Raw genomic sequence first — 25,571 nt, forward strand, 5'->3', positions numbered from 1 at the left:
AACTATTGTAAAACAGAAACCTTTCTGCGTGCACGAAGAAAATGTAGACCTACATGCACGGTGCTTCATTAGATGATGTGTGCGTATCATACAGCCCGGCACGACTATGTATATCTAATATAGATTACAATATTATCAGTAAAATTCCATCTCCCGTGCGTTGCTCGACAGTGGAAAACACTGCGGTATTCGCGTCACGTGTAGTCAAGTCCCACCATACCTATTACGCCGTTAGCAAACACACGTCACAGACGAATTGGCCTTGACACACCATCTGTCGTCATTTACCACTCTGAGCGCACACCATTTCTGAAATCGAAGCCGAAGTGTGTTCTTATTTGAAAACTCTGCATCCTTTAATTACATAAATCTTAACTTTCACATAATGTTCGTATTATCACTGTTTTGCTACAGTCGTAATAGATAGTCTTAGCTTCGGTTACTACTAGTATCATATCACCCGCCATGCTTCATCATCCACATACATCATCAGTCAAAGAAATATTCTTTGACCGACACTGGTAAAACTGACGTTAACTGAAGATGACCATAATTAATGCAAACCAGTGACAGCTACACCTTTCGAGTACTGCATAGTAAAAAACCATTTTTTTCATAAAGACTGAAATTTTGTTGTGGTTTTTGTCACCTATGGCAAATTTAAATAATTTAGATAGCGATTCTTGAGAAAGAATCTGTAGAGCCCGATTGTTGTAAAGTTGGATGGTTCTTTCGAAAATTAAACTTTTATAGACCTAAGCGTAAGTTAAAATTCACCCCAACGTTCTATTTTCATTCACGCCGAAGATATACTACAGAGAAATTACAGGAACCTTTTGAAACACACTGTTCTATGGCAGAAAATGGTTGGTGCAAGACAGCCCTGTGACATAATGTGAAATCTAACGTCACATGCACTGTTTCAGGCTTGCGTACACGGGATGACGGAATCTACAACTCGTGTCACCACAAGTTTCTCTGTGCTACTGGATCCACGACCCTCCAGTTATTACACACGAACGTCATCAAAACCAACATGGTGCGTGTGTTGCAACCCACCAACTCGGGTTATCCCCTCAATTCCAAAGAATAAGAGGCAGTGACCACTAAATCATCCTGTTATTCACCACCTCTATGACAGTTTTGGGTTGCAGATAGCACTGCAGAGATCAATTGTAAGCAATACGCGCGTGACCCCACTAGCTCACATTTTGTTTCTACTGTATTCAATATAGCAAGCAGGTTGGCGAAATAAGACATGGAAGGCGTTTTCACAGGCATGTGAAATTCGTCATGGAAAATGGTCTTCAAACTGATGCAACACGATGAACTTTAAGAATCAACTGCCGCAGATGGGGCTGTTATCGAATATTGGGCCCAAAGATAGCGTGTTGCTATAGTGGTGGACGAAGGAAGTTTCATCATCATAGTTTACTCTGCGCTTTTGGTCTACAGCTGTCTGATCAGCAACACTCTACCGACACCCTGAGTTCCTTTACAAGTCTATCTCTCTGCCGCCTAACGGAGTGAGGACATGTGGCACTTAATGGCAATCTGGCAGCTAGTTGTTGAGCTTAAGCTCGACAAACTTCGTGTTTGCGTTACACAGAATTAGGTTGTGTAGCATTACTGGATTTCACAGAGTCTATTCCTTTCCTCCGACACTCGTGAGTAACACCACAAATAACATTATAGTACACTAGCAGTCAGGGCAGTAATTCACAAATTGCCAGGTCACACAAGAAATCCGACGAAGATGCAAGCATTGACAGACTCATCATTATGTGCGCCCATCTAAAGGTACCGTTCAGAAAAATTGGATATTTCACGCAGCAGATTAACAGGGCTCTGGCAACTTAAAAAAAAATCAGGTAGTGGGCAACATTTCGTTTAAAACAGAAAGAATCCTCTGTAAATTTCAGGTGAAAGCGATTTTTCATCCACTAAGACTGTAGATCTTTTGGGATCGGTAAGGGCCGACTTGTTATTGAGGAAGGCCGGAATTTACAATATACCTTGTCAGTGTGGTATGGCTTGCATAGGAAAGGCTACAAGCACTGTGAAAGAACGCTGCAATAAGCATTAACGTCGCGCTCGCCTTTTGCAACCAAGCAAGTCCGCTATAGCCGAACATCGTATTCCCACTGGACATTCAATGGAGTATGATAGACCTGTGATTCTCACCACAGTTACGTCTTTTTGGGACTCCATTACTAAAAAATCCGTGGAAACACGCCTGGTGGAAAATCTAATGAACTGTGATAGGGCTACCAGTTGGACAGGGCGTGGAACTCCATCATCTACACGGTTTGTTCTAATCGAAGACAACAGAGTGGGCCAACGGCAGCGCAGAGCAGTAACACAGAGGACAGCCGAGTTCCGCAGTCTCACCAGCGAGGGCGCTGCCACCGGAAGTGTGGTGTGTCTGTCAACTTTAATTTTGACACACGCACGGAATACCCGCGGCACGCTATTTGTGACGGAGCGGATCGAGTCTTTGTCAGTCACTGACGGCTCATCTCAAGACGATTGACAGGTGCCCAGTCGAAATATCGTGCGATCAATTAAACGACGACCGGCTACAAACCCAAAGTTCGTTTAAAAGTTCAATTCGACGAGAAAATTTTACATTGACAGAAACAGAGATAAAAGTGCTAGAGCAGAAGAGTTCAGAAATTTGAATACAGATGTGATCCAAAAGAAAATATCTTTAAGGTAAAACTTTGAACATAGTTGCTAAGGTTCAGTGACCGTGTCAGAATTATATTGTAACAAATAAGTCCTCGGTCACAAATATTAAGTCAAAATTGACCTGGTTTCGACGCTACTATGAGCCTCGTCTTCAGAATTAGACTAACTGTACTAAAACATTAGGTATACAGTACATTAATAAAATTAAAGTTTGTACTGACTCGAAAAGATGCAGTACTTACAAGTCACATATTAAAAAGATCACAGCCGGAAAGGCAACGTCATGAACACTTGTGAGATGGCGAGCCGCTAAGGGCTGCTCGTACTGTGGACAAGTGTTGATGACGTCGCCTTTCCGGCTTAGATCTTTTTAATATGTGACTTGTAAGTACTGCATCTTTTCGAGTCAGTACAAACTTTAATAAAATTAATGTACTATATACCTAATGTTTTAGTACAGTTAGTCTAATTCTGAAGACGACGCTCATAGTAGCGTCGAAACCAGGTCAATTTTGACTTAATATTTGTGACAGAGGGCTTATTTTTTACAATATATTATCTTTAAGCTATTTGGTAGACACTGATAAAAAGGCTACCCATGCCCAATTCGTATCAAGCACTGAATTAAAGACCTAACAACTGTTTTCCTGTCAACGGGAATTACTGGGTGTTCACTTATTTAATTCTCTAATAATGTGCAAGCAGTTGCACGCATGGACAGTCATACAAGAAGATACTTTGTGATTGATGCAGAGAGAGCCTTCACTGCACATGCTAGCACCTCTGTAGTGAGAGATCGCACTACAGTTAAATTGTCCGTATCAGCGGTGGATACGTTACACTCGTAGCTCGAAGCTAGCAGTTACGATGTAACTTGGAGGAACTTTCAAGAAACGAAGATAATAAGCAAGGCAGCATGTCGCTAGGAGACGCAGTAGCAGAAGAGCTTGAGGTGGAAGTCGGAGATGCAGGCGCTCTGGTTGCCGTACATGTTGACGCGGCTGACGGCCTCCAGCGTGGCCGCCCCCAGGGCGCTGTCGTCGTCGTCATCGCCGCCGCCGCCGGCGTCGCCGAGCGCGAGCGTCGCCTCGAAGCGCGCGCCGCCCGGCGCCGTCTCCAGGGTGACGGTGACGTCATGCGGGCTGCGCAGCGCGGAGAGCACACGGCGCAGGCGCAGCTGCGCGCACAGCCGCTGTCCCCCGGCGCCGGCCGCCCGCAGCGGCGCGAGGCGCGCGTTCAGCTGGTGCACGAAGCGGTGCGCGGCGGCGCGTGCCAGCCCCGACTGCGGCGCCAGCGGCCGCGTGCCGCGCTTGCACGCGCACCAGTGCACGTGCACGCCCGCCTCGGCGCACGTGCGCGACTCCGGCAGCGCCGCGAACAGGCTGCGGCCGCGGCCCGGCTCTGCCGAACAAAGCGTCATTAGCTGTAATCCGCCGCTGCTACTAACGAACCGTGACCGACAGTGGCGATCAAACTGTCTGCACTAATCATTGAGCCTGCCTGCGCCAGAGCCGATTTCAGATCGCACTGGGCCTGTGGGAGTGATTACACGCCGTGAGTCAAAAAGGGCTTTACTTGAATGATATAGAAATTTATTGAGATAAGTGACATAATCGGTAGATGCGTCATTTTGTAGCAAACAACCTGCAGTTTCGCGTAAAAGTGTCAAGCGTCATTTTGGTTCGATGCGACTATCAGTGGTGACGCGGCAAGCATCCTATCGGTAACCAGTTTCTCCCCCACACTCGTTGCACTAAATCGGCCGTAAATTGTGCAACGGCAGCGTATATTCTATTATGCACCTCGACTAAATTGTTTGGCAGGGGAGGAACATATACACGGTCTTCAATGAAGCCCCAGAGAAAGAAATCCAGTGGTGTCAAGTCCGGAGACAAGGTGGTCATGCGGTTGGCCCTTCACGGTCAATCCACCGTCATGTGAAGCAATTTTCAAGGAAACTTCGAACTTCCGTAAGGAAATGAGGTCGTGCACCTCCTTGTTGGTAATTTTGTTGTACATCTACATCCATACTCCTCAAGCCACCTGACGATGTGTGGCGGAGGGTACCCTGAGTACCTCTATCGGTTCTCCCTTCTATTCCAGTCTCGTATTGTTCGTGGAAAGGATTGTCGGTATGCTTCTGTATGGGCTCTAATCTCTCTGATTTTATCCTCATGGTCTCTTCGCGAGATATACGTAGGAGGGAGCAATATACTGCTTGAGTTGTGGTCTTCAGTCCCAAGACTGGTTTGATGCAGCTCTCCATGCTACTATACCGTGTGTGAGCTTCTTCAAATCCGAGTAACTACTGCAACCTAAACCCCCTTGAATCTGCTTACTGTATTCATCACTTGGTCTCCCTCTACGATTTTTACCCCTCCCCTTTTCTCTCCAGTACTAAATTGGTGATCCCTTGATGCCTCAGAATGTGTTCAAATGGTTCTGAGCACTGTGGGACTTAATTTCTAAGGTCACCAGTCCCCTAGAACTTAGGAATACCTAAACCTAACTAACCTAAGGACATTGCACACATCCACGCCCAAGGCAGGATTCGAACCTGCGACCGTAGCGGTCGCGCGGTTCCAGACTATAGCGCCTAGAACCGCTCGGCCACCCCGGCCGGCTCAGAGTGTGTCCTCCCGATTTCCCCCCCCCCCCCCCCCCAGTTCTATTCAGTATCTCCTCATTAGTTACGTGATCTACCCATCTAATCTTCAGCATTCTTCTGTAGCACCACATTTCAAAAGCTTCTAATTGTCTAAACTAGTTATCGTAGTTATCGTCCATGTTTCACTCCATACAACACTCCATACAGATACTTTCAGAAAAGACTTCCTGACACTTAAATCTATACTCGATGTTAACAAATTTCTCTTCAGAAACACTTTCCTTGCCATCGCCAGTCTACAAAAACTACATCTACTGCTTTCAGTGTCTAATTTCCCAATCTAATTCCCTCATCACTTAATTTAATTCGACTCATTCCATTATCCCGTTTTGCTTTTGTTGATGTTCATCTTATATCCTCCTTTCAAGATACTGTCCATTCCGCTCTTGTAAGTCCTTTGCTGTCTCTGGAAGAATTACAATGTCATCGGCAAACCTGGAAGTATTTATTTCTTCTCCAAAGATTTTAATTCCTACTCCAAATTTTTCTTTTGTTTCCTTTAGTGCTTCTTCAATATACAGATCGAATAACAACGGGGATGGGCTACAACCCTGTCTCACTCCCTTCCCAACCACCGCTTCGCTTTCATACCCCTCGACTCTTATGACTGTCATCTGGTTTCTGTACAAATTTTAAATAGTCTTTCGCTCTCTGTATTTTACCACAACCACCTTTAGAATTTGAAAGACAGAGCTTCAGTCAACATTGTCAAAAGGTTTCTCGAAGTCTACAAATGTTATAAATGTAGGTTTTCCTTTCCTCAACCTAGTATCACTATTTCCTCGCGTGTTCCTACATTTCTCCTGAATCCAAACTATATTCCCTGAGGTCGGCTTCAGGCAGTTTTTCCATCCTTGCTGGTAGTAAACCTTCCCATCTCGGCCATCTTCATCGATCTGCGGAAGTAAAAAGTTTTGAAGCATATCCGTGTACATTGGTGTCCAATATTAAAGCAACAAATCGCTATTTCCCTATCTTGTGTCTAATTCACGATGTAGTCATACGAACTGTCAACACATATCCGTACTGTCGTGTTCTGCACGGAAGATTTCATTTCGGTGACCGTAAAACTACGCCAACGATTACGTCAGGACACCTATCAAATGGAATCGTGTTTGCCGTGTAGTCCACATCTACAATCGCTGTGTACACTGTCACAATCGGTGCAGTGTGGCACGAAGAAGACTCCTGTCAGACTCTCTGCGGTTGAGGGCCACAGGAAGAATGGAAACAGGACAATGGCAAACTCATGTGGCCCGATGGCTAACCGTGAGTCGTTCTGTTGTTTCTTGGATGTGGCGACAGTTTACAGAGACCGAAACTGTATTCCGAAGACCGTGCATGATATCATAAAGAGGAAAGCATTATTTTTTCTGTAAGGCATAGCAACTGGCATCTGACCTCGCAGCATCTACTGAACATGTGGTATCGAGGCAAATGGTGGAGAGAAGGCTTCGACAAAGTGGTCTTTATTGTCGGAGACCTGCTGCGTGTGTGCTCCTCTGACACATCTTCACAGAAGGGAACGTCTAGAGTGGAGTCGTCAGGATGCCATATGGACGGTCGAGCAGTGGCCAATGATCTTTTCACAAAAGAGTCCCGATTTGGTCTGCAGAGCGATTCTCGACGGATCCGCCTTTGAAGGGAATGTGGAACACGATTTCCAATCCTATATCGAGGAAATTCGCTAATGCTGTGGACAGGAGTGGTGTTGACCACTTGGACATCTCTTCACGAAATTGTACGGGTGAACAGAAAAGATTCAACTGCTGTCAGATATCGTGACGAGGTCGTGGGACCTCGTGTACGGTTGTTGTGAGGTGCTGTGCGCCCAGACTTCGTACTGGTAGATGATAATGTTCGACCATATGGAGCACGAGTGGTTGATGTTTTCTGGGAAACGGAAGATACTGCACACATGGCGTGGCTTGCTCGATCTCCCGATTTGAATCCCACAGAGAATGTTTGGCATGCGCCAGGGAGAAGGGTTGCATCACGCCAGCATCCATCAACGACTCTCCAAGACTTGCGAACAGCTCTGCGGGAAGAATGGGCGTCATTGGCTTAACATGACTTTGATGACGTTATTCACAGCATTCTCCGTCGTTGGTGCCAGAGGTGGTCACACCTCACATTGAGCATATGACCAGCTGTCGGCATGTGTGTGCAAATTTGTTAAGTTGGAAAGAAACGAAGAACATTTTTGTCTACTGTTATGCATGTTGCAGTTGTTTGCGTTCTGTGTTCTTTACATTGTTTCTACTTTGCTATCACATCTTTATACTGTTTTGTGACAAAAGAAATGCGGCGTCGCGAAATTTCGGTTTGTTGCTTTAATTTTGGACACCAGTGTAGATACGAAATACCAGTGACAGCTTTCTCCACGGAGAAGAAAGGGCTGTCCACTTTCAGTATGCTAAGAACACAAAATACATTAACTTCGGGGCTGCCACGAACGTGTTCCAGGGTTGCGTCTGGATTTTCGCTGCCCCATATTCTGCAGTTTTTCGTTGGTGTTTACCATGTTACTAGTATGAAATGTTGACTCAATACACAGCGAGCACAGTCCGCACCAGTAAAGAAGCCATTTTAATTGTGGAGTACGCTGGCACTCCTGATGGCGGAATGGAGTGCTGATGCACTGCATGAATCAAACTTGAGGGTGTTTGGTACAAAATGACACATCTACCGATTCTGTAAGTTATCGCCATAAATTTCTATATTATTCCTAAATTGTAAGGGCGTTTTCGACTCAAGCTTTACATCGGGTCTCTCCTAAGAGTCATCAAGTGCATTTTCTTTAGTGTTTCGGGAGATGTTTGGAATGTTTTTGCAATGTGTAGCTGGGGTCAGTACAAACAAATATTGCTCAACACGTCTTTCAAGCTACGCCCCGCGGCGACGGAAAGCGTCGGTTTGTTTCCCATTATGAACGAAATGAGTTTTAAAGGGAGATTTTACGTGCCCATTCGATAGAATGGTCCCAAATAAGTTTGGCGCGATATTCGTTTTATCGATGGTTATTGCCAGGGACAGTGAAACGGAAGAAAAACCATTATTCCAGCAGTAACTGAGCACAGCTGGTGCATGGCATTAGCAGCCAGTGTGGGCTAGGCTGCTAATGGAGTACTCGTTATTCTTCGCATTTTACTGTCTCTGTTAATTCATATCGATAAAGCGAACATCGCGCAAGACTGATATGGGACCGCTGCATCGAAGGGGGCACGTAAGGCCCTGGTTTAAAAATAATTCGTAACGGGAAACAAACCGACACTTTCCGTTGATACTGGGCGTGACTAGCACTGTTTGTTTGAGCTGACTCCTGCTACACGTTGCAAATGCGGAATTACAAATACCTGCCGAAACACCAGAGAAAGAGATCCTGACGTCTCTTAGGAGGATCACCCTGTGTAGCTTAAATAAGACGTTACATTTTCTTTATAAAAATAATATACGCTACAGGAAAAAATAGAACACCCTCAAGTACACGGTAATTTTATTGACAAGTGAGCTGACAGGTACTTCATCATTTTAGGATTATAAGATAACAAATTCAGAGCAAATGAAACACGTACATCACAGTGAAGGTTCTCCGAACAGGCACGTCAGTACACAGTGTGCCCGCCGGGGGTAACGTAGGCTTGTATTCTCACTTGCAAATAATCCTGAAGATTCCGAATGCCACCCTGCGATAATACTGTCCCAAATTATCCTGTACCTTTTGTTTCTGTTCGGCAATGGCGCTTGTGGGCTCATGTCCCATACGTATTCAGTTGGCGAGAGATCTGATGTTCTTGCTGGCCAGGACTGTTGTCTTACATCACGATGAGCAAATTGTGTCACAGAAGCCGTGTGTAGACATGCACTGTGTTTATAGTTGTTCTGAAAAAGCGTATCACCTTCCTGTCGAAGAAATGCCAGTAGCGGGGAGTGACAGCCAGTGCAATGTAGCGGGCATTGTGTACTTTTTCTGCAGAAACACCAAATTTGAAAGCGAGTTGTGGCTGCTGGCCGCCATTACCTTGAAGCATGAGGTGGGACCTGTGTGGTATGGGCGAATGCACTTGAGCATAGGCAATTCACCAGGTGTATGCCATACACGTCCATCACGCACACACAGGCGGAACTTACTATTATAACTGACGACAATGGAGGGCCATTCCATGCCCCAGTTGACTCACAACACTGGAGTAGTCATGTTTGATGGTGGTGTGGGTCAGTGGTAGCCTGGCCAGGGCACACATAATCTTAGTCCTGCTGCAAGCAGACGGCACCAATGCTTCCTGGTGATGCAGAAGATGCAACATGTGACCAGATTTGGTCCCTGGATGATGTTCGGTCGGCCACAGCTGTCTTGAGGTGCACCTGTAGTACATGGACGTCCAGAATCTGGCCTGCAAGTGTGGGGATATTCCACAGACCACTGCTGAAAGCAGCAACATATCCACCAGTCCATCGAAATGTCCACTCAGCTTCCTGCAGGCCCACTATGTGACCCCATTCAAATGGCTGAAGCTGCTCAACAACAATACATACAGTTTGATGAATGTACCCTAGAACAGATGTTGCAAAAATTATGATCTCTAAACTCAGCACAGTTACTGCTCGCAGAGTCTAAACAGAGAGTGCACTGGCGGGTCATTTGATCGCCGATGAACGTGAAAAACAAGCCACTAACAAAAAAAAAAAAAATGGTTCAAATGGCTCTGAGCACTATGGGACTCAACTGCTGTGGTCATTAGTCCCATAGAACTTGGAACTACTTAAACCTAACTAACCTAAGGACATCACACATATCCATGCCCGAGGCAGGATTCGAACCTGCGACCGTAGCAGTCGCACGGTTCCGGACTGCGCGCCTAGAACCGCGAGACCACCGCGGCCGGCAAGCCACTAACACTACAGCCCCACAGTATAGACGTATTATACGGAGGCACCACTGAATTAAGTCTTTGAGGGTGCTGCATTTTTTTCTGACTGTGTTTGTATTTATAAATACACTTAAAAATACAAATATTCCATTATCCCTATGATAATAAGCTATTTGGGTAGTATAAGAATATAATGTAGCTAAAATAAATATCAAAAAATAAAAGTTAAACGATAAACATTAAACTTTGAATCATGTCTTCATTAAGTGTAGATAATCACATAAATAAAAAAACTACACAAACCTTTATCACCTAATAAATCACCTTAACCAAAATCAAAATCCAGTGATGAATAATAACCTACCATTAAAAATAAATATGTCAGAAAGAATCGACACTTCAAATGCATGTAGAATATCGGTCGGCCTGACTGCCTTGATAATTTCAGTGTGGATGCGCAACAGGGGTCCCAGTCTCTTGGGGGAATACACGACTCGTGCGAGAAAGTGGGTAAATGGGCAGTGTACATTACTAGCGTGTCACAAGTTGAGAATTTGGATCGTGCGGGTAGAAGGTCCTGATGGCTGAGGCGGCTAAGGCCGGGTTCTGATATCAGTCCAGCACAAATTTTCAACTTTAACTGTTGAATCATTTCGATGCTCGATCTCGGCTGGCGTCGGTCTTTGCTTCGAAATTTGATACTAACGGCCGCTGTATCAACCGACAGTATTGTCACTGCTCTGTCGGACATTTCAGAATAGACACCACGGGTTGTATATCATTTCCTACGTCACGACGCGGAAGAATGTGTGTGTTGAGCGATCGTGGCAGGTGTTACTCAAGAGGACTGCGACGGAAAGTAAGAGGATGAGAGCTGCAGATGTCGCTGCAGAACTGAATGCGCACTGGCGAATACTGTCAGCACTGTCAGCACCAAAGCAACACGAAGTGGGCCCTGTAAGCAGGGAATTACCAGGCGAGATGGAATTAGAAAACCACTCGTCAGTGATGTAATTGCCCGTAACAGGGAAACGTGGTGCCGAAGCCGTGAAACCTAGGCTATGAATCAATGGAAGAATGTCATTTGGTCGGATGGGTCTTGTTTCACAGTGTTTCTAACTCGTGGCCAGGTTTACACCCCAAGAAATTTTCACACGGAACACATTATTTGCACTGTTTGCTTTCCGTTAAATCGAAACGTAATACAAAGATGTATCGATTCGCAAAAAATTCCCATCCAGTCTAAGATGTTCTATTTTTGTGGCTTACATTTATATTTACATTTCACTTTAGTACTGTTAATGTAACTGACTGTTTAATCTAACTAAAATGTTATCTGCTACAACAGAACACATTAGTCTGTATACCAGGTCTTTGAGAAGCTATACAGACGTAATGTATTGTCTTATGTTAGTATTCAATGTACAGTAAACAGTGTGAATAATCTTTGGGGTGTGCAGATTTCTGCATAAGGATAGGGACGTAATGCCTTCACTTTTTCTGTGTGAGCTTAAGCTTCCACAGCCATCGTCATTTTCTGTAAAACTTTTCTGGGGACATGACTGCGTCGACATGTTGTTTTATACATCTTTTAAGTTATCCAAAATCACTGTGGTTTATTTACTGGTGGGTCAGTACCTTGTTCAGTTCTTACATAGTAATTCTTATTTTAATTCCTACTGGCTGGTATCGGTGAATGAGGGCAATGCAGTACGGTGAAGCAGTATTTTTCTGCTATAGTGCTGAGGGAACACGTTGCGTACTATGTGTCTCCCGGCCACTACATTTAGTGCAGCCCCAGTTGAGGCAGACTAGGATCTCTCTTCTATTGCCGGCAACCGAGGCGACGAGGGCCCACATCCGTCTTAGTACTGGGTTACCCGTCATTCGCCGGTACCAACCAACACCGTTTTTAAAGTTTTTAATTAATCGGTCTTGTGGCTGGTTTGATGAGGCCAGCCACGAATTCCTCTCTTGCGTCAATTTCTTCATATCAGAGTAGCACTTGCACCCAATAGGAATTATTCTTCCTGTAGTGCCTATGCGTTTCGTATGTTGGTGACCAGCATACTTACATTACTTTTGCTCGTTCGTTAAAGTTCCTAGCTCATGTGTGAAGTCCACCTCTTTCAGTTCTCTTTTACCAGGTATCTTTCCTTCAAGAACGTTCTGCAGCAGTTTGTACCTGTTTCAGTTCCACATTAAATTGCTTAGATGTTGCAATTTTCTGCATTTTACTATGTTTGGGACTTCTTTTTTAATTTTGCTGAGAATGTCGTTGTTAGGAGTTTTATCTGTCAATAGCACACTGCACTCCTGTGCAGCCACATCGTAAATGCCTCCAGTTGTTTGTGCTTCCTCTTGGGCACAGTCCATGTCTCAGCTGCACAGAAAAGGATGGCAACGTGTAAATCTTAATTTTGTTTAGATTGAGAGATGATGGCTCTTTAACACATTAGCCATTTTACAAAACGTAGCTCTGGCTTTCTCAGTAAGAACTTTAATTTCTTACGAGCTATTCCGTTGATTTTTAATTACTTTGCAGATATGTACGTTTATTCACTTGTTCAATAAGAGTACCATTATTTTTTTAGACGAGTGTGTGGTATATCTTCCTTGCTCATAAATTTTGTTTTACTTGTGTTGATTTCTAAGCCATAACGCTCGCAAACTCCGTTGATTCAGGATTATAGATGTTGAACACTAAGCGGGCAACAAATATTGCAGTATCATCAGGGTAGCAGATATTGTTCAGCTTGTCTCTATTCAAGACGATGCATTCTCCGGCATTTTCAAGAGCTTCTTTTAAGATATATTCTGAATAAAGATCAGCTATCAGTGATGACAAAAAAGAACCCTGCCTCACTCCTTGGTATATCCTTAATGTGTCAGATTTGTAATTTTCTACTCTCGGAGCAACATATTTATTCCAAAAGTCTTTGTTCACTATCCATTTTTAGCACCTCGGGTATCTTGTTAAGTTTTACCCTGTGAAAAGCCTTTTGATAATCAACTAAACAGGCATAGACATCACAGTTCATCTCTCTACATTTCTGCAATGAGATCTGAATGCGAAATAGAACTTCTCGAGTACTGACAACATTTATGAAGCGAAACTGTGTAGATGCCGTTTCTTCCTGTCAAAGTTGGTAGAGTCTTTTGACAAATATTTTCAGGAGATGGCTCATGAAACTCTCTGTCCTGAAATCACTATTTTTTAAGCTTTTCGCTTTTGTTTGGAAGATTACGAATTCTAATTTTATTCATTTTGAGGTTTGATACTTGAATTATAAACAATTTTGACAACTTTGTCAATCATTCTACTTGTTCATCATCAAAGGACTTCAGAAATTCAGAATGTATCGCACATGGACTTCCTGTTTTCTATCTTTAATTGCCTTTACTGCTGATCTCACTACTTCTGCTACAACATCTGCTCCTTAAATGGATCGTCATGAAAATGTTCTTCCACTTAGGAATTAAAGGGTATTACTCTCTGCCTCGTCACTCCTGCCATGCAGTCAAAATAGAGTTCAATGATTTTCTTGAAAAACTGAATTCAGGAGTAGAATAAAAATCATGTCGTATTAGAAATGAATGTGGCACTGACCCGGTAGTAAATACTGCACTTCAGCCGGAAGAGACCAATATTTGCAACAGTACCCAAAAACAACTTGCCGACGTGATCACATAACTGAAAACATTTTATTGATGATTAACAGTGCTCTCTGTAATGTGACGGCGATACCAGATATTTATGTTCAGTGATGGTGAGGACATTGTCTTACGGAACCTTCCAATAATTTCCAGTCACCAACTACAGACTATTATTACATGTACATAGGGAGATCTGTTCCTGGCGCTGAGTAGAAACTAACGCTGGAGGAAAACGCTCTGATCGCCGCATGTCCTTCGATCCGCTCCTCAAACACTGAACGGTGGGACATAGGCTTTAGGTGAACTGGACGAGTGTCTTACCGAGAAATCAAAGAAAATCGTTGGGCCATTCGGCAATTTAGATCGATGCGAGAATGGCAGCTGCTCACAAACAAAAGCTAAAACATTACACAGTAATGTCTGTGCATGATGCAGACTTTGATCCTGAAATGCTCTTTTCTTCTGATGAAACATGACTATGTTTATTGAGTTATGTTAACTTGCACAAGAAGTTTCCTACCGACGATGAGGTCGAAAGTGCCGAAATTTTGACGAATTTATCAGAGCTCAGTCTTTGGCTCACAAAGTGCATTGAGAACGAAGACAAGTACGTCGAAAAATCGTATTTGATGTAATAATGCGTACTTGGAAATATTTCTTAATATACTGCCTTTTCGATTTTTAAACGACTGAGTACTCTCAATTTCTGATCATGCCTCTTATCTACCTTAGTTATCGTTTGAGAAAAAAAAAACTGGTCCAATAAGTTGCGTTGTAGTTGCATTCTACACTACTGTAATCAAGACATGAAGAGCTTGCTGAAACTGGTGAGGTTTTTCAGGAGTCCAACGACTATCTAGTATGGCAAGTACCCGATAAAAGTAGCCATGTTTCATCACAAAATAAAGAACATTTCAGGATCAATCAACCCGTCATGCAAACAAAGCAATAGTCAGCTGGGGTACTAACATCGAGACATCGAGGAACATTATCTGCAGTGGTGTCAGTGAACTATTTACGTAAAATTTCAGTCTGAGATTGTGCACCACCCTGTGAGGATATGATACTGATCCACACCTGTGTGAATGTCTAAATGGAGCTAAAATATTGTTGGGTTTCTTTCCATGAGAGCTCCCAACTCATCCGTATTTATTTATTTTGTCATCAATCTTTTGACACCTGTGATGCCTCCCTTCACCAGTTCCTCTCCTGCTCCTAACTCTTCATTTCACATTTCAGAGTATCACTTACACCTAATATCCCCAGTTATTTGTTGGATATATTCCAATATTTGTCTTGTCCTGCAGTTTTTATCTTCCACGACTCCCTCTAGTAGCATGGAAGCTCTTCACTGATGTATTAACGCATTTACTATCTTCCTGACACTTCTTTTAGCCAATGTTTCCCATACTTCCTTTACCTCCCCGACTCTGCAGAGAATCCCTTCATTCCTTAACTTGCAAGTGCACCTAATCTCCATCCTCCTTATATGGCGTGAGATTCTTCTGTTCTTCCATGTGCCTGCAGTCTACGATTCACTACCAAACGATAAAACGACCTTCTCGCTAGGCTGTGAAGGCTGAAGGGGTGTCTTCCAACCGCCTTGTCATCCTCTACAATGTGGCGTCATGCGGACGTGGTGCGCAGTGGTCAGCATACTGCTATCCTGTCCGTTTTGGAAATTTTCCAGACCGTGAAGCCGCTACTACTCTGTCAAGTAGCTCCTCAACTGGCATCACGACTCTGAGTGCACATCATACCAGTCCTCCGATCAAGCAAAAATCCTTGGTAGTACCGGGAAACGATCCCGTTTTGTCCGCATGGGCAGACATTCATGCTCACCATTCAGCTACGGGCACTATTGTACAATGCCATTCCTAAGCATACATTCTCAGAATTTTTTTCCTCACAGTAAGACCGATGTTTGATACTAGCAGACTTGTTTTGGCCAGGAATGTCCTCTCTGGCTGTGTTAGTCTGCTTTTTATATCTTCCTTAGTTTGTCCGTCACGTGTTATTTTGCTTCCAAGACAGAATTCCTTCGTCTATTTCATGGTGTCCTATTTTGTCAAGTTTATTGTATATCTCATTGCTACCACGTCTCGTTGCTTTATTCTTTCTCTAGTTTGATCATAGTTCATATTTTGTACTGCTAGACTACTCATTCAATTCAACACGTCCTTTCTCTGTGGACAGCAATGTCATCAGCGAATCATATTATTGATGTCCTTTCATCCTGCATTATAATCCCATTTCGAATCGTTCTTTTTTTCTGCCGCTGTTTCTTCGATTTATAGACGTAACAGCAGGAGAAGAGTACTGCATCTCCATCTTGCATGATTTTTAATCCGAGGACTGCTATGTTGGTCTTCGAACCGAACGACGTGCCGCAGTGATCAGCACATTGGATTTGCATTCAGAGGAAAATGGTTTCAGCCCCGTGTCCCTCCGTATACCGGGTGGTTATAATTAAACTTTTTCTATTTAACAAGTTATAGCACGGAAACTAACTTCCTTACGATTACCAAACTTGGTAGCATTAATCTCAAGGACATAGGGAAGAGAAATAATGCAGAATCAAGTCAATTGAAATACTTTTAATACTGGTACAATTACTGCTACAAAAGCGTCTCAATATGGCGCCCATCAGTGTCCAATAGTGTCTTAGCGCAGAATTGCATTCTGCACAGGAGAACGAAGCATGTCCGTAGGTATGCTGGACACCTCTCTTCATACGCGGTATTTCAGATTAGCACATAAGTGAATGTTCCCCTGGTAAACACTGCCCTTCTGTTTGCCCCACAACCAGAAATGACAGGGAGTGAGATCAGGTGATCGTGCCGACCAAGTATTTGGAAACGATCGGCTGATAATTCGCTCGTTTCCAAGTTTGTTTCGGAGAAGCAGGTGAACTTCACCAGCGATGAAAACTGTGGAGTTCAATGCGTCTCTTCCTTGTAGGGCTGGTATAGCACGCTGGCGAAGAATATCCCTGGACAATCACACTGCACGGCTTTGGTACTTGGGTGCCTTGGTGCCATATTGTTAAAAAAAAAAAAAAGAGCCAATGATGAACGCAGCTTGAAGACATACAATACGGTGACCTGTTCATGACACAAAGGAAGTCCATGCACAGTGACTGGAGGTGAAGACCCGCAGACTTGGCAGTTATGTGTGTTCACCTCACCCGTCATAGAAAAATGAGCTTCGTCTGTCCAGAGGATGGGCTAGAGCCAGGCTTTGTCAACTTCAGTCCTTGCGAGGAAGTGGAGGTCGAAGTCAACACGTCGTTGTGCATCCTGTGGTGTAAGCTGCTGTACGATATGGTCCTTGTACTGATACCATTTGAGAATGGTTCGGAGCACCTTCTGTACAGTGGACCACGGGGTGTTCAACTGTCGTGACGCAGCACGCTCACTGCCTCACGATCGGGAATTGCGCGCGGCGTTGTCTGCCATAGCAACGGCGATTTCGTCAGCCACCTGTGGTGCAACCGGTCGTCGGCCTCTTCCCGAAGCGACGCCCAGTTCCCCATTTGATTCAAACTTCATCAAGCTCCGCACAGCAGGTGGAGAAAGAGGACCTTTCCGTAATCCTTTCAGTCGGCGATGTTCTCGAAGTGCAGCTGCAGCATTACTGTTGTTTTGATAATAGAGCTTCACCAATAACGCCCTTCTCCTGTGGTCCGAGATCATGCTGACAGCTCAGAAAGTGCACTGTGACTGAATCACGATGACTTATCAAGGCACCTGGTGGCCATAGTTGGAACAGGACGGTGGCGCTGTGATGCATTGAAATCATGTACCACATAATCTGGATGATAATAATGATGATGATGTTTGGTTTTTGGGGTGCACAACGGCGCGGTTATCAGTGATCGTACAAAATCCCAACCTTTGCTCAGTTCAAACTCGCCTCTTCCATGAATGATGGTGAAACGATGAGGACAACACAAACACCCAGTCATCTCGAGGACGGTGAAAATCCCTGACCCCGCCTGGAATCGAACCCAGGGCCCCGTGCTGGGGAACCGAGAATGCTACCGCGAGACCACGACCTGCGGACCCATAATCTGGACATTAATGCTACCAAGTTTGGTACTCTTACGGTAATTAGTTTCTGTCTTATAACATGTTACATATGGAAAGATATAATTATAACCACCCGGTAGGTTTAAAAGGGGTAGGATGTCAAACGGGCCGACTTAGAGCAGGAGAGGCACCACAGGACATTTTATTTTCTACTGTCTATACTTTTACAAATAAATTCATAAAACTTTGTCACCATGACCAGGAAGGATTCAAGATTCAGACTCATAGCAGTGGAAGTGCAAAAACATAACAAAATAATTTTTTTTTCATATGAAATTTCATCATTTTTTCACTTACTGTTGGCTGCTTTTGTTGCTATAGGTACATTTTTCTTCACAAGTAGAGATATACTTTGATGAATTTTGCACAGCATACAAACCATACTTACAGGTGTATGAAACTCTAGAATTTTCCAAATCTATTAAAAACTGTGGTAAAAATTGAGATAATTAACTACAAAATTTGATTTGTTTCGAAACATAAAGTTTAAAACGTAACAGCTCATTCATGCTTTCATAAATTAAGTAGATTCTAGAGTTTCAGACACCTGTACGTATGGTTTGTATGCTGTGCAAAAGTTATCGAACAGACAGTCTTACTTATGAAGAAAAGTGTACCTATAGCAATAAATGCAGCCAACAGTAAGTGAAAAAATGATAAAATGTTTTTGAACTTCTTCTGCTACGAGTGTGAATCCTGAATCCTTCCTGGTCATGCTGACTAACTTTTATGAATTTACTTGTGTGATGTCACCGCCAGACACCACACTTGCTAGGTGGTAGCCTTTGAATCGGCCGCGGTCCGTTAGTATACGTCGGACCCGCGTGTCGCCACTATCAGTGATTGCAGACCGAGCGCCGCCACACGGCAGGTCTAGTCTAGAGAGACTACCTAGTACTCGCCCCAGTTGTACAGCCGACTTTGCTAGCGGTGGTTCACTGTCTACATACGCTCTCATTTGCCGAGACGGCAGTTTAGCAAAGCCTTCAGCTACGTCATATGCTACGACCTAGCAAGGCGCCATATTCAGTTACCAACAGATAATATTGTGAATCATGTACCGTCAAGAGCGACGTTCATCATTAATGGATTTAAGTTAAGTATGAAACTAATTACGTCCGCTTTCTGAATTCTCATTCCTTGTCATGTTCCAGACCTCACGTCAGTATAGTTCTTCCCTCCTCACGCCAGCCTGCGTGAGCTGAAACGCGTGCATTTCGGCCTCCTCTAGTAACACGGTGTTGGCTCTTCTGCCAACACAACAACTTGTAAAAGTATAGAGAGTGAAAATTAAAATGTCCTCTGGTGCTTATCCTGCTCAAAGTCAGACCGTTTGACGTCCTACCCCCTTAAGTCTTCTGCAGTTTCCCTAAATCGCTCGGCGCAGATGCTGGGATAGTTCCTTTGGAAAGGGCACGGCCGACTTCCTTCCCTAATCCGACGAGACCGATGACCTCGCTGTCTGGTCTCCTTCCCAAAACAATACAACTCAACTGTTCCACACTGACTTCCCTTTTTCCTTCTCGGTCACTGGAGGGCGGGAGGGGGGGGGGGGGGCTACGAGACGATCGGGGCTTGCCTACTACCCTGTTTCCGCATCACGCCGGACAGAGCACTTGAGCTTCGTACGTGAAACAGCCTGTATTTAAGGGTGCAGCAGCGCAGTGGCGCCGTGTGGCTGGGTACCTCGCAGCAGCTGGTGGTCGAGGAGCGCGCGGTCGGGCCGCACCAGGTCGAGCAGCGTGCGGTGCAGGTCGAACGGCGTGCTGAGGCGGCGCGCGTTGCGGCGCAGGTTGCGCGCGGCGGCGCGGTAGCGCTGGGAGAACCAGGGGGGCAGCGCCACGGCCAGCAGCGGCAGCCGCTCCTCCAGCTGGCCCTGCCGCGTCTGCAACAGCACAGTGGGGCACGGCGGACCCGCACTCACACCAGCCAAGCAACACGGCCTCACTTGTTTCTGAATACACGACTGGCCATTAAAACTGCTACACCACGAAGATGACGCGCTGCAGGCGCGAAATTTAACCGACACGAAGAAGATGCTGTGATACGCAAGTGATTAGCTTGTCAGAGCATTCACACAAGGCACCGGTGGTGACACCTACAACATGCTGACATGAGGAGAGTTTCCAACCGATTTCTCATACACAAACAGCAGTTGACCGGCGTTGCCTGGTGAAACGTTGTCGTGATGCCTCGTTTAAGGAGGAGAAATGCGTACCATCACGTTTCCGACACTGATAAAGGTCGGATTGTAGCCTATCGTGATTGTGGTTTATCGTATCGCGACATTCCTGTTCGCGTTGGTCGAGATCCAATGACTGTCAGCAGAATATGGAATCGGTGGGTTCAGGAGGGTAATGCGGAAGGTCGTGCTGGATCCCAACGGCCTCGTATCACTCATAGCAAAATGAGCGTGTGACAGTAGAACATGAACTGACATGTAACATGTGGAATTAAATCCATACTTAAAATCCACATAAACGTTTAAAGAGTAATAACCGAAAGCTCCTAACCTGGCAAAGTAAATAACACACAACTGTGTAAAAACCAAAATATAAAGTTTGAAACTCACATTACATCTATAAATCGAAGTCTTTCAGCATGGCAAAACAATTAAAATTAACCGCAAGTGTAAGATGATTTACAAGATAGTCCTATTAATTAAAATCTCGATAGTCGATGTTACATTCGGATCTGAACCTCAGTGGCACTGCCTTGTGGCGTCTCTCTAAGAAGTTTTTGTTTTCCTGTTGCGGAGCTTGTGGAAGAAGGCCAGAAGTCTCCTCGCCATTGGTGGCCGGTGCACACCAGCGAGCGCCAAGCAGCTGCGACGCGCGACGCTGTTCAAACTACACTACTGGCCATTAAAATTGCTACAACACGAAGATGACGTGATACAGACGCGAAATTTAACCGACAGGAAGAAGATGCTGTGATATGCAAGTGATTAGCTTTTCACGCCATTCACACAAGGTTGGCGCCGGTGGCGACACCTACAACGTTCTGACATGAGGAAAGTTTCCAACCTATTTCTCATACGCAAACAGCAGTTGACCGGCGTTGCCTGGTGAAACGTTGTTGTGATGCCTCGTGTAAGGAGGAGAAATGCGTACCATCACGTTTCCGACTTTGATAAAGGTCGGATTTTAGCCTATCGCGATTGCGGTTTATCGTACCGCAGACACAGCTGCTCGCGTTGGTCAAGATCCAATGACTGTTAGCAGAATATGGAATCGGTGGGTTCAGGACGGTAATGCGGAAGGTCGTGCTGGATCCCAACGGCCTCGTATTACTAGCAGTCGAGATGACAGCCATCTTATCCACATGGCTGTAACGGACCGTGCAGCCACGTCTCGATCCCTGAGTCGACAGATGGGGACGTTTTCAAGACAACAACCATCTGCACCAACAGTTCGACGACGTTTGCTGCAGCATGGACTATCAGCTCGGAGACCGTGGCTGCGGTTAACCTTGACGCCGCACCACAGACAGGAGGGCCTGCGATGGTGCACTCAGCGACCTGGATGCACGAATGGCAAAAGGTCATTTTTTCGGATGAATCAAGGCTCTGTTTACAGCATCATGACAGTCGCATCCGTGTTCGGCAACATCGCGGTGAACGCACATTGGAAGCGTGTATTCCTCATCGCCATACTGGCGTATCACCCGGCGTGATAGTATGGGGTGCCTCTTCTTCGCATTGACGGCACTTTGAACAGTGGACGTTACATTGCAGATGTGTTACGACCCGTGCCTCGAACAACTACTTTCTCTGCATTCTGTTCTTATTTTCACGTCGCACACTAAACACGGCTACTATCTCTTGTACGTTCATGTCGATACAGAGAGCAGACTGAAGAAACCTTTCTGATCTCTTTGCTGACATATTGTGCCGGCAGAGTTGCCGTGGTATCACAGTATGGTTGGGCCCCTACCTGCACCACAGTGGAACACTGTAAACGTACAGCAACTTATACCCCACACATCTGTGATGGAAGCAACATCTGATGGGGTCCTTAGTAACACTTTCGCATGATCCTGGTAGTTATGAGCATAACTAACTATCTCAGACGTGAAATAAGTATGCCAAAAGAGAAAAATACAATCCATATACGGTTTTTCTCACTTTGCCAGCGTACAACACATAAAAATACCTTAATGCAACATTTAAAATGGAACAACACATGAGGCAGTCAAAGTCTTAGATACATATGCAAGGACGCCATCCGATGTTGCTTCCTTCACACATATGCGTACTTAATAAGATGGTATACGATTACGGCTTTTTACTGTGCTGCGAGTAACAGAGGTAACTTGAAAATGCCGAAGGGGGCCAAATTAGCTGAAGCTTAACCATGAAATAAACTGATAACTTCAAGAATAAAAAAAAGGAGCCTAGGCAGGAACATGACTTCCCTCAAGAAATTCACGGCAGCTGTAGAACAAAAGACTACGGAGGGGGTAGTTACCTTGGTCAAGAACTTTGCAAATAAAACAGTATATTGGATGCAACTGACACACCTGAGGTCTTTTGGGTGATTTAGGATGATTCGTAAATAAGTTTACGACAAGTGCATTTATTATACACTGTTTGTGTTCTGTGGCTGCCAACAGAAATAAGCCACAGGTTTAAATTCGTTCACCATGTCGTTATTGTAGTATTTGGCAAGTCCTGAGCTGTGACATGTTTGTTTTTGTGTGTGCCAAAGGTGATTATGTATTTAAGTTCTTGAAAAGAGCTTCCAGCATGAATGGAAGAGGTTGCAGCATAATTCCAATCGTCAGGTGACTCATCATTCAATATAACATTTCTTCGAAGATGGATCGGCATGAATAGTCACGTTTCCTATTCACCAATGTCCTCGAACATTATGCGCTAAAATATTTGTTATGAGGAGAGAGAAAACGTAAACACAAGACACGCATTAAACGTTCGGATTATGGATAGTGTTGTCCCATACCAAGACCACCTAAGGAGAGTTACTCGTGTTGTCAATAGAATATGAAAGTGCACTGAAGTCTAAGGTGGAATTTAGGAAAATGGGCTTTGAACTTAATCAGTTTCCACTGATGAACATCTTGTGTGAGTATTTGTCTGCGTTACATTGTAAAAGTTGTACCTCTTAAGCAAATAAAAATTGGAGACATGTTATATGGAACGTTTTATTCTATTTTATTCTATTTATTACTATTTTGTACAAACGGCGACTTGTCGCTGTTTCGAAAACTTAGTTTTTTAACAGTCGCTCCCCTTGCAGACAATGTCTGCTCTCGGACTCGTAAATATTTTAGGGTGGGTTAGAATAGACTAATTAGAATAAAACGTTCCATATAACGTATCTCCAATTTTTATTTGTTTACAGGGGTACATCTGTAGGGATGTAACGCAGACAAATACTCACACAAGATGTTAATCAGTGGAAACTGATTAAGTTCAAAGTCCAGTTTCCTAATTTCCACCTTCGACTTCAGTGCACTTTCATATTATATTAACAACACCATGAGTAACTCTACTGAGGTGGTCTTGGTATAGGACAGCACTATCCATAATCCGAACGTTTAATACGCGTCTCGTGTTTACGTTTTCTTTCTCCCCGCAACAAATATTTTAGCGCATATTGTTCGAGGACCTTGGTGGCTAGGAATCATGACTATTCATGCCGATCCATCTTCGCGGAAATGTTGGAGTGAATGATGAGTCACCTGACGACTGGAATTACGCTGCAACCTCTTCCAATAATGCTGGAAGCTCTTTTCACGAAATTCAACACAAAAACACCTTCGGCACCCAAAAACAAACTTGTCACAGCTCAAGACTAGCCAAATACTACAATGACGACATGGTATACTAATTTAAACCTGTGGCTGATTTCGGTGGGCAGTCACAGAACACACACAGAGTAAAATAAAATAAAATAAATGAAAAAGAACTGTGGTGAAACCAGATTGAGTGCTAAACGAAACAATATTTTGTGTTCTTCCAAAAAGGCACACGTATCCTTAATTTATTATTACTTTCTGCAAGCACGGAAACTAAGCTCAAAACTGCAATAAGATATACTCACTGTTTGTAAATACGTGTGGCATGCTTAAACGACACAGAAACGGTACAGCGGAATTGGCGAATACATCACAGTCGCAGTCACAGTTGTAAAATTCAATTATGTCAACACAAGCATGTCTCAGCAACTTGAGCTTGGAAACGAGAATGACAATAGGTAAATAAACCCACAGCAGCTGCAATGCCAACACATGAAACGGAGACTTATCTCTGTAATCACTTGTATCTTTGTAACCAAAAAACAATTACAAGCATGTTACAAGGAATGTTTCATTCTAACTTGTCTAAACCATTACTAAAGAATTTACTATTCCTCCTTTTCCTGTATACAAACCATAAAAAGAATTATAATAATATCTGTAGATGTTGAGCCGAAGTAACAGATAAAAGTCACTTATTACAGCTTCCCATTCAACATGTAATTCATCGTATTATCCGTTTGCTAAAAATGGTTCAAATGGCTCTGAGCACTATGGGACTTAACATCTGTGGTCATCAGTCCCCTAGAACTTGAAACTACGTAAACCTAACTAACCTAAGGACATCACACACCTCCATGCCCGAGGCAGGATTCGAACCTGTGACCGTAGCAGTCACGCGGTTCCGGACTGAAGCGCCTAAAACCGCTCGGCCACAGCGGCCGGCCGTTTGCTCTAATTGTAGGTTCTGTCACAATTAAATTGTTTTTATTTAGGACTAGTAAGGCGAGGAAACCAATTCCAACGGCTAAAACTAAATAAAAAGTATTTAAAATACAGTGATGCTTCTGTTCTATCACCCATCAAAATCATTCGCATACAACCGCTGATTGAAGGTATATACAGTGAGTACAGAAGTAGAAGACGCTTATGTAAGAATACCGTGCAACAGGCAGACTCACAAAAGTCATACATGAACTGTGCTTGGTGATTAAATGGCTCTGAGCACTATGCGACTTAACTTCTGTCGTCATCAGTCGCCTAGAACTTAGAACCAATTAAACTTAACTAACCTAAGGACATCACACACATCCATGCCCGAGGCAGGATGCGAACCTGCGACCGTAGCGGACGCTCGGCTCCAGACTGTAGCGCCTACAACCGCACGGCCACTCCGGCTGGCGCTTTGTGATTACAACAAAGTCACTATGCTTTGGTCGCCATGATAACTGTAATCTATATCCCACGGGAACACTAAGGGATACCGACAGAAAATATGTGCCACAATCCGCATCCATATTACGACGGTGTGTAGGACATGGACACTGAAAGTTGATTGGCTGGAAATCGATGTGAAGTGTGCTACGCGCACCCTGAAGAATATTCTACACACGGACGTGATAGAATTACGTTAGTGACGCGTACGTAGTGCTCTGCACATAGCCCAATCACCTGCCTTCTTACACGCACTCCAGTATATTATAGGCTCTTCAAGTAACTACACCTTCATCTACATGTCTACACTGCAAATCACACTTAAGTGTCTGGCAGGGGGCTCATCGTAGCACCTTCACTCTAATTCTCTATCATTTCACAGTCGAACAGCGCCTGGAA

The 25,571-nt window shown here is 44.2% G+C and overlaps 1 protein-coding gene across 1 annotated transcript in view; it reads right to left on the reverse strand.

The window, feature by feature from the left end:
* Window positions 1–3,225: 3,225 nt before the first annotated feature.
* The window catches only part of LOC126336801 (uncharacterized), a 156,433-nt gene continuing 134,087 nt past the window's right edge, over window positions 3,226–25,571 (reverse strand). The window contains exons 9-10 of the mRNA XM_050000836.1: window positions 19,665–19,863; window positions 3,226–4,092 (exon numbers count right to left, since the gene is read on the reverse strand). Coding sequence (XP_049856793.1) covers window positions 3,614–4,092; window positions 19,665–19,863 — 678 coding nt within the window. The 3' untranslated portion in view covers window positions 3,226–3,613. The remainder of the gene's footprint in view (window positions 4,093–19,664; window positions 19,864–25,571) is intronic.

The sequence above is a fragment of the Schistocerca gregaria genome, chromosome 2 (assembly GCF_023897955.1).
Source record: "Schistocerca gregaria isolate iqSchGreg1 chromosome 2, iqSchGreg1.2, whole genome shotgun sequence".
NCBI lineage: Eukaryota > Metazoa > Arthropoda > Insecta > Orthoptera > Acrididae > Schistocerca > Schistocerca gregaria.